Source organism: Propithecus coquereli, unplaced genomic scaffold (assembly GCF_000956105.1).
Source record: "Propithecus coquereli isolate 6110/MARCELLA unplaced genomic scaffold, Pcoq_1.0 Scaffold70, whole genome shotgun sequence".
Lineage (NCBI taxonomy): Eukaryota > Metazoa > Chordata > Mammalia > Primates > Indriidae > Propithecus > Propithecus coquereli.
The window spans coordinates 3,024,244-3,034,758 of record NW_012153063.1 but is presented as its reverse complement, the minus strand read 5'-3'; the positions used below and the strand labels follow the sequence as shown (position 1 = coordinate 3,034,758).

The window sequence follows — 10,515 nt, the reverse complement described above, 5'->3', positions numbered from 1 at the left end:
CTTAATAACTGCAGATTTATTTACTAATGATAACTATGTTTCCCTAACAATGAAGGGAAAACCCAGAATATGAGAATATGCAGGTAAGTACAGTTTAATACATTAATTACATAAAAGTTTTAAACAAGCTTAAAAAAATAGCTCCAAAAAAGGCTTAAAGTTAATGGCTATAGCCACCTGTCACCCGCAGAGAAGACAGAATTTTTAAAACATTAAACACACTCAAGAACAAGTCAAACTGCGAAGATAAAGAACCTCACAGGATTCCCAGTTTAAGTCAAATTTCTCAATAAAACAGTTAAGTGCCAACTTGTTTAACTGGCCATTAATGGAATAAATCAGAATTTTTCTAAGGGTTTTAGAAATTCTGATAATAAGCAACATGAAATTATTTCATAAAAAACACAAAACAAATTCAGCAGCTTTACAAATGCTTTCCAAGTAAAGAACATGTCAAATGTAACACCACGATAGTCACAATCTATGAGACATTGCTTTCTTCTTAAAACAATTAAGTTAGCAACTATGACAACCCATTTTTTCACTCTATCTACTGATCTCTAACCTTATTCCTTTGAAGTCTTAGGTGAGAAAATTTTCATGCAACTTCCCAACCTACAGACAGCTAATCCGCAGGTATCAAAAACCAAAGTGCAAATCCATGGAATTTTTACTCTTCAAAATTATGGACAGTTTAAAGAGCCACAGAAAGGCCTTTGCACAGAGTGGTGAATATAATAAAAAAATAAAACATGTAGCTTATTTTTGGTCCTTTGTTCCTGCCCTCTTTTCCTTTATCGTCCATTTCAAAATATGTGCTTGATTGATTTCAGCAATTCAGACCCAGGCCTGTCCAGTGGTCTGGTACCATCAGGAAATATTTGTCCATTGCTTCACAAAACCTAGTTCTGTACAACTCTGGAGAGACCACAGTTGGCATTTTGCCTAAGATTATGAAAGAGAAAAGGGGAAAGAAGCTGTTATAAATTGATCGGGCAACCAACTATGTTCTTTCCTATAAACTGCCATAAAGACACATACTCCAGCCCAGAGCAGTCTAAATGAGGAGGTAAGGTTATCAACTGTGCCACATGCCATGGGACAGGGTCCTGCCTGATAAGAGTTTCTATTTTAAAAGACTAGCTTTTGCCTAGTGATGAGAGATTTTTAAAAGCAAAATGAGATTAGCAGTGCTTAGAGAATGCACAAGATCTCAAGTGTTAAGAACAACCTCTTATTCAGAACCTCTGGCTTTTTTTTTTTTTAACTTTTTATTTTGAGAACATCTGGCATTTTAACACAAATTTATACCCAATATTTCCCTACCTATAGTATTCCCCTTATTATTTGGTCATTTTGGAAATGACAATGAATTAAGAGATAGTCACTTATTTTTTAGAACTAAAAACAAAGAATCAGTACCCACTTTTTAAATTTTAACTAATAAGAAGTACACGAGAACAATTTAAGGAGTAAACAAAACAAAAATTCTGCTCACCTTGTCCTCCTAAAATTCCTGTTGATTTCACAACCATCTCAAGCTTTTTGTCCCATGTAAATGTTCGAATATAATCTGAGGGTAGAAGGAGGGGGGTGAAATTAGCAGTAAAGCCATGCAAATGATTATGACTACCATGTCTAAAATAGTTAACTTTCATGGAGTGCTTATGATATGTCAGGTGCTCTTCTCAGGGCTTTCTCCATATTAATTTGTTTAATCTTCCTAACAATCACAAAGGGCCTCATTTATTAGTGACTTTTTTTTTGGAGACAGGGTCTCACGCTATTGCCCAGGCTAGAGAGCAGTGGCATCATCAGAGCTCACTGCAAACTCAAACTCCTGGGCTCAAGTGATTCTCCCGCCTAGGCCTCCTGAGTAGCCGGGACTATAGGTATGTGCTGCTGCATCCAGCTAATAGTGACTTTTTGAACTCACGTTTTTTGATAAAGATAATGAAAATGGACATGAGGAAGGTGAATAGAAGGGGCTAGAATGAAAAACCATTATTTTTGGAAATTTCAAATGAAAGTTTGTAAAAATACTCAATGAGGTATTATTAGACCAGGTTCAATAGAATCTTTATGTTTTACTCTAGCTTCAATCATGAACTCTAAGTAAGGTAGACTTATTGACTTACCTATAATTCCAACTACTAGCTCATTGCTAGTATCATCTCGCCCAACCAGCAAAGAATAATCTATAATAAGGTGGCTAGAAAGGAAATGGGAGTCGCTATGGATCGAGGTTCTCAGCACAGCTTTGGAATGAGAACGAATATACAGAGGATTGTCTCGAACCATCTTTAGGAGATTTTCATCCAGCAAGACCACATCACAGCTCTCTTTCCCAGTGTCAGTTTTTACATTTCGATTCCTAAGTGAGCCCTTCAAATCAAAAACCTAGCAGAAAGAAAATCTTTGTCATTTACGTGTGAGCTGCCAAAAATGGTTAATTAATTTAACTAAATTTAAAAGGCAGAAAGACTCCTGTAGTCACTATCATTACATACACTTTCAATCCTTAAATTTAATAATTTGTATAACTTAAGTCACTAAATACATGCTAATATAATTGTATAATATATAAAATACACGGTAATATAATTGTTTTTTTCTTTTTAATTTTTTTTTTTTTAGACAGAGTCTCACTCTGTTGCCCTGGGTAGAATGCCATGGCATCAGCCTAGCTCACACAGCAACCTCAAACTCCTGGGCTCAAGCAATCCTCCTGCCTCAGCCTCCCAAGTAGCTGGGAATACAGATGTGTACAACCACATCCGGCTAATTTTTTTTCTATTTTTAGTAGAGACGGGGTATCACTCTTGCTCAGGCTGGTCTTGGAACTCCTGAACTCAGGCGATGCTCCTGCCTCAGCCTCCCAGAGTGCCAGGATTACAGGTGTGAGCCACTGCACCCAACCTATGGTAATATGATTGTATCATATGAAATTAATACCCGGGTACTCAATCACTGAAACATTTCAGAAATACACTGGCCAATTTAATCAACTTTAAGATACATTAACGAAAGTAACTCCAAAAATATATCCAGATCATAAAAGCAGCATTAAAAAAGAGAGAGATGCAAACAGTCTAGGAAACAAAGTTTTGATATCAAACTCTTATAATGGCAACGTAGAGGCGACAGCATCATTCCAGGAATATCTGGGTGGTAGGAAAAGCAATGCGCTCAAAGAGGACCAGTACAACCTGGAGTGTACTTCACAGACCAGTACTGGTCAGTTGCTCCCAGCTCACACTGATACTAGGGAACTAGTGCCAGCATGTAAATCAATTACATCTTTAAGTACACTGTTTAGTTCAGCTGTTGTTTTTCTCACAGCAAGATGTTCTCAAGGAAGAAAGCACTGCACCGAATTATACTCTAGCACAAGCTCCTTAACTCATCACAGACTGGAAACAGTTTAAGGACCAGCACTTTGCAAAGCACTGTTCTAGAACCTAAATCAACCTGAGTTCTAGGAATAGGTGAGTGACTTTAATAAAGTACTTAATTTCTCTAGGCCTCAGCTTCTTAATCTTTAAAACTGAGATGGAGTAAGTAGATCTGCCTTCCCATTCTACCAATTCTGTGATTCTATAACAGAATATTGGATATGTTAAATTTTAGGACCAATCCACATCAATAATTCTTCTTTATTCTTTACTCTAAGGCTCAACAAAAGTTAATTTTGGCCTAGCAATCAAAGTTAAATATTTACTAGAAAATGTTATTCTCGGATTCATTATATTTGAGGACCAAAAGTACAAAGGGTTCCAGTAGCTAAATGCTTCACATAGTCCAATATCCTTACCTGTGCCATTTTTCTTCCGTAGAAAAGATTTTCCATGACAAGGAGATCTAACTTCTTCTCAGTGTTGTTCTGAGAGTTCTTATAACCAATTCTGTAAACTCCAAGAATTTTGGCCAATGCAGTGGGCCTCTAATCAAGAAAATATCAAAGTAAACTCTTATCAAAAAGAGTTATTTATAATTTAATACCGATACCTGGATTATCTGTGTAATGCCTGAACATGATTTTCTATTGATATGACCAGCCAAAGGACCTTGAAAGAAACTCAAACCCTTGAATCTCAAAAGTGCATTATAGCAGCAATGCCAATAGAAATATCAGATCCTTAACATTCTTCCAAAGCATAATCCTTCAGTTGCTCAAATTCAAACACTTAATTAGCACATGTAATTTCCCCCAATGACAAACAATAAAAATAAATCATAACTTAAAAAAACCTATGTAACTCCTTCATAATCTTACAGTGGGTCGAGTCACCACTCAATGATAAGTGGGCAAACCTGGGCCATTGGCCTCTACTAATAGGAGGCATTCCCTCATTTCTCAATACATGTTTCAAATTTCTGTCTCAGCAAAATTACTGAATGTCCAGCTAATTTCACCTAGTCTTAATGTCTTAAGTTGATTTTTATTTACATACTAATGAAAAGCAACTTGCTCAAGATCACTTGGCTCCTCACTGGCAAAGGTAGGAAAAATATAGTTGAAATCTCTGCATTCTATCACACCTAAATAGCACAACAGAGATCCAGTCACGTCCTGTTCATATCTTACCTCAAGAGAAAACTGCCATTAGGACTAACCCTCAGGATGTGAAAAAGCCCAGCAAACTGATTATAGACCAAGGTTTGGGATTTCTACCTTTTGTTGAACAGCATTTGTAATATAATTGAAGTAGTGTGGTGCAAAGTCGAGGAATGACTGGACTTCCAGACGAGGCATTTGCTTCAAAATGAATCTATCATCTAAAAGGCAGAAATTTCATGTGTTTATTCAATCACAATATACACTATAATAATACATCATTCCAAAGATCTCAAATGATTTGGTTGCTTTATGATTGTAAGGGATATTTCTGACGTCACAGTGAAAATTTTGATCAGAGAACAATTCTCCAGTAACTGAAGGGCTAGAAGGGATCCTGGCATTTAGACAGTCAAGAACCCTCTACTTTTGACAGTAGCATACCTAAATTCATTGCTAGACGATCTACTTTTTAGAACTACTAAAGAAAACTTTATAAACTCCTTTGTTAATAATCCAGGAAGTCACATTTATGAAAGTTCTTATCAAGCAACATCCATTCTGTTGCATGTTCTCAAATAATTACGTTTTCAATGGGTATAGAGAATGGAATGTGAAGTACAAATGGTCGTGATATTCTGTAAACCTTTATATGTTAAGAACTTGGCCTTTCTATTTTGAGGTTAAATATTTCTATTTTTACCTTTCTCTCACCAGTTCTGAGGTAACCTTTTGAGTTTTCTAGAAGTTCTCTGTTATTATTTATATTTGGAAAACTCAGAACTAGAGAGAATTTAGTAAAGACTTGATCAGTGCCTGAGTCTCATTATAAACATATACACGTATATTCTTTTAAGTATTTTATTACATCCTTTCAAAGTATAAGAAAAGAAACAGTTTGCCAACAGACGATACCATGCTATCTCAGTTCAAGTGATTCATAAATCACCTGAAGGGAAAAGATGGAGATTAATCAGTAAATGACTAAAAAAGATTTACCTTCAGTCGCATAGAAGGCAGCTCCTGATTTGCCTCCTCGGGCCTGCCAGGGCGACGAGTGGGAAAGGGAACGAATGAAATCTTCCTCACTGCTGCCCAGAATCACCTCACGCATCTTATGAAACTCTCCCGCATAGTAGAGCCGACAGTAAAACTTTGCATTAGCATCAGAAAATTCTATAAACAGAAGTTTTTTAAAAAAAAAAAAAATACATTTTACAATTCAGAACACATCTTTTCCTTCTCCCCTCCACTCCCAGCCCTGGCCCAATGCAACCATTTAAGTTTCTCCATGATAGTATTTTTCATGTTAAGTCTAAATCCCTGTTTATCACAATTCTGTTAAAGTGGTCTTCAAGGGGAATTAATATCTTATGACCATCCTTACATATTTTCAGAAAAAATATCAAACAGTAATAAGACTCAGATCTAATTTTATATTAGTTACTATATTTTCATCATGGTACTTTTACAGCAATTCTTTTTTTTTTTTTTTCGAGACAGAGTCTCACTCTGTTGCCCAGGCTAGAGTGCCTTGGCATCAGCCTAGCTCACAGCAACCTCAAACTCCTGGGCTCAAGCGATCCTCCTGCCTCAGCCTCCCGAGTAACTAGGACTACAGGCATGCGCCACCATGCCCGGCTAATTTTTTTTTATATATATTTTTTTAGTTGTCCAGCTAATTTCTTTCTATTTTTAGTGGAGACGGGGTCTCACTCTTACTCAGGCTGGTCTCAAACTCCTGACCTTGAGTGATCCTCCCGCCTCAGCCTCCCAGAGTGCTAGGATTGCAGGTGTGAGCCACCACGCCCAGCCTACAGCAATTCTTAACAAACATCTTAAAATTTACTGTAAATGATATTATTCTTGATCATATATTTCTGGCAATCATATACACAATTCTGAATGTTTTGTCAATGCTCTGTGGCTCTAGATTATATAATAAGTAAATATTTAAATATTAGAAATTAAATAAAAGCATAATTTATAAATTTATAATTTAATTAAATTTCTGGGTTAAATTTCTTTATGACTTGAATAATGTAAATCTATAAACTAAATTACAGTTTATGGATATCTCATGTCAGTATGCAAAGTTAATATTCATTTGAAGAAACAGGATATTTATCTAGTATGAAACTAAAAATCTTAAATAATAGCGTTTAACCCAATTACAGTCCCTCTCCCTCAACCAACAATATATTATTTCATACTTACGAAGTTCCACATGAGGATTTGTGATTTGTTTCTTTTGTGTATCTCCTCCATCTACCTCATCTAAAAGGTTTAATATCAATAGTAAAGACAAAGATTTAAGTAGTTATCAGTTCATTTTGTCCTTTTCCCCCCAACATAACAAAAATTAGCAAATCAAAGTAAAGGTATCCGAGTCAAGTCACTATCAAGTAAGCATTAAATATACAATTAAAACTGTGTAAATAATTTCAATATATCTTTTGAAATTTCAATTTTTTAGATTAAAAAAGAGAATTCAGGTTGAATAATTTTTCTTACGTTTTTGAGTGATTTCTATGATAGAAATATAGTAACTCAGCTCTTATACAAAGAATTTCCATGGCTTCTTTATCAGAGTTTTATGACTAGATTTCCCCATGTATGTGGAATAATGCTTCCCTGATAGTTTGTGCTGCTTTATCACATACTAAGATATACATATAATAATATAAAATATATTAGTCTACTTCAGAGCTATTTTTTGTATTTGATTTGTCTGGAAACCTACTGCCAGATCCACTGTTTAATTACTGTAGATTTGAAATACATCTTAATATCTAGAAGAACAAATCATTCCCTAAGTTTCACATTTCAAAATCATTTTTTCAAACATTGAAGCCTTCCAAGGATCACATTTAAACACCTACAGCCTAATAGCAGCCTATAGGATACTAAACAGATATCTTAATTACCAATCAAAATTTATTATAGCAGTCGCTATTTTTTAAACTACTAATCATGGTCTAACCCAGGGATCAACAAACTATTTCTGTTAAGGGCCAGATAGTAAATATTTTACTTAGTTGCAACTATTCAACCTGTCAATATAATGTGAGAGCAAGCATACAATAAGGAAACAAATGAGTGGGCCTGTGTCCCAATAAAACTTTATTTACAAAAACAGGTCAGCACAGTCTACCAATTCCTGGTCTAAACCCGTAACCAAACACAATGAGGTAGATATATTTTTTAAATATCAAAATGAAGGTGGACATAAATAGCCACAACCTTACAGGGACTGGAAAAGAATGAAAACATTTAAGGGAACAGCAGAATGAAAACATTTGAGTATATATTCATACTATGAGTTACATAGTGAGACAGATGATTTACCTGTGTAATGTCATGTAAACCTTGGAAGACATTGTTTTGCCACTTTATAGATATAGAACCTAAGGATTTCTGACACTACTACAAGTGATAGCAATGAAATCTATAAACAGTTGGACTCTCCAAGTTCCATGCTTTTTCTACTCTACCACACTGAGGAGTGAGAAGAGAGGGAATGCCGCAGCTTCCACAGTAAGAATTATCTACATAAGGCTATAAGGAACATAAACAACTAAAATAAATAAATCAAAGCCTAGAATAAGTACATTTGGTCTCCTTTAACACACCTTGAGACTCAATGCCTTGATTCTCTGTCCCCTCCTTGCCCATCTGCCCAACTTGGTAGTAAGCACTATCTGCTCCACGTAAGGTCTCTCTCTTCTGGGAAGAGAGATCGGGGCTTTTTCCTGCTGTCCCTCTGAAGAAGGACAACATTCCAGAAGGCTTTTTGGCTTAAAATAAGAAAATAACATATTAATGTTAAGTACAGGTCACTGCAACTGGAAAATAAAAATTTCAATTCATTCCTTTGTTAGCAGTAACCACAAATCTGAGTAATGCAGATACTGTCAGTTGCACAGATTATTATTCCATGTGCTGCTGTTTTTGAGTAGTCAAGCACCCTTAGAAACACAGATGGAAAGCAATACTCAGCTAGTTGAGTATAAAAATCTTAGAAATTCTCTAGAAACCCTTTCAAAAATATCTTTCAATGACAGTCAATATCGTAAGTAACAAGATTAAATTAGGGTTGAGTTCTTATAATATTGCAATATAGCTAATTAAACAAACACAAAACAATTTCACAAGCTAAAAAAATTCACTTAAAGGTAACATCTTTGTGTCATTTGTGTTCCTACATTTTAACACAAGAAAAGATTTCGTTTTTAGCATTCTTCCCAAAAAAAAAAAAAAGGCCATAGGATGGCCAAAAATTTAATAAAGCTTGCTCTATATTTTTATTCCTAGTTTTGAGCTTCATTCATCATACTATTAATATGTATGATTCTAATCTTGTAAATTTACCATTTATAAAATCCATAGAAACTATACTTAGGGTGGTAGACACTATTATGGCCTCCTTAGTACCTACTCCTATCTGGTTTATAGCTAACAGAATTCTGATTTTGGGGAGCAGGGGTTAGCTATGTGTGAGCCCCAAGAAATGGGTCATAATTTATTTGAGCCAACCAGGATGTGCTGCCTCCTGCTTTCTCGGTCTCCTTCACATCAGAGGTGGCCCTGAGACTTAGGTCTGACCAATGAGACTAAAGAGGGAGCTTTTGCTTTCCTAATAAAAGAGAACAGCTGAAGCTCATACCACCCTTCTTTCTGCCACGAAAGTAGACAAAAATGAAACATTTTTGACTGTGAGGAAACTTAAGAGAATCAGAGAGAAACTATCCCTGTACTGAAATAACAATGCTGAGCAGCTAGACCAGTGCCAGCAACTGCCCATGTCCAGGTACGATTATTTCAGAAAAACAAACTATTATTTGTTTAAGCCCTTATAGTCAGGTTAATTTTCTGCCACTAGTAGCTGAATACATTCCTAATTGACAAAGTCAAAGAGACCCAAACCCAAATTCAACTCCAGCTCCATCACTGACTGTCTAATCTTGAGCAAGTTACTCAATCTAAACCTTAATTTTCTTTCTGAAAAATAAGGATATGACAAATAAATAATACTTTGAGGCTATTGTAGGGATTAAGATGATAATGCATGAAAATTTCTTTTCATAGTGCCAATAAGGCTATAAAACTCAAAAAAATTTAAAATGTAACTTGCTATTACTTAGGTGGTACATTTTAAACTGAAAGCTCTAGGAAGGAAGATCCTGCTTTTTGCATAGACCAAGGAGTTTCTAAGTGTTTCAAATTCAGTAACTCTGATTTACATTTAAGGTAAGAATCAAAAAGGAAAAGTAAAATATCTATAAAAGATGATATAAAAAAAGTTTAAATTTATATATATTTCAAAGACCAGAAGTAGTAAATCCTTGCCAGATGGCACTTGTTTTTATGTGTTTTCTTTTTCAAACCATAATTTTAAATATAACTAATTATGAATACTTCTTCATTTTTAATCTTACTTGGTTGTGGTTCTGCTTCTGCAGGACGGTTTGTCTGGCCACCACTGATTTCAGGTAATCTGATAGGGCTGCTACTCTTTGGTCTGCTGTCTAAAGTACTAAAATGAAAAACAAAGGAAAATTTGTTGTATACTAGCTTTAGATAGAAAATAGCAAGTAATCTGATTCCTACACTTATTAACTTCCCACCTAACCCCACCCACAATATCAAAAATCTGATTCATAATTCATATAAACACAGGTTGGAACATGGAAGAAAAACTCTTTAAATATCTACTGGATATAAAAAAGTAAAACACTATAACTATAAAAATGTATGGAAGTATAGACTTTTACAATATTTTTCCCCAAGTCCATTAGCACTAGATCAGCACCTATAAGTCAAACAATTACAGAGAATAACAATTTCGTTTTTCTCACACTAGTTACCATAATAATTCAGATCAAATTTTATCATGTTAGTAGAGTTGGAAACCCTATTCAGTAAGAATCATCACAATGGGCCTGTGACAATTTCTA

At 35.0% G+C, this 10,515-nt stretch overlaps 1 protein-coding gene across 1 annotated transcript in view; it reads right to left on the bottom strand.

The window, feature by feature from the left end:
* Nucleotides 1-381: 381 nt before the first annotated feature.
* The window catches only part of PIKFYVE (phosphoinositide kinase, FYVE finger containing), a 76,285-nt gene continuing 66,151 nt past the window's right edge, over nt 382-10,515 (bottom strand). Inside the window, exons 33-41 of the mRNA XM_012661209.1 lie at nt 9,997-10,094; nt 8,191-8,355; nt 6,776-6,835; nt 5,558-5,734; nt 4,676-4,779; nt 3,815-3,943; nt 2,139-2,400; nt 1,499-1,573; nt 382-945 (exon numbers count right to left, since the gene is read on the bottom strand). Of these exons, the coding sequence (XP_012516663.1) occupies nt 830-945; nt 1,499-1,573; nt 2,139-2,400; nt 3,815-3,943; nt 4,676-4,779; nt 5,558-5,734; nt 6,776-6,835; nt 8,191-8,355; nt 9,997-10,094 (1,186 nt within the window). The 3' untranslated portion in view covers nt 382-829. The remainder of the gene's footprint in view (nt 946-1,498; nt 1,574-2,138; nt 2,401-3,814; nt 3,944-4,675; nt 4,780-5,557; nt 5,735-6,775; nt 6,836-8,190; nt 8,356-9,996; nt 10,095-10,515) is intronic.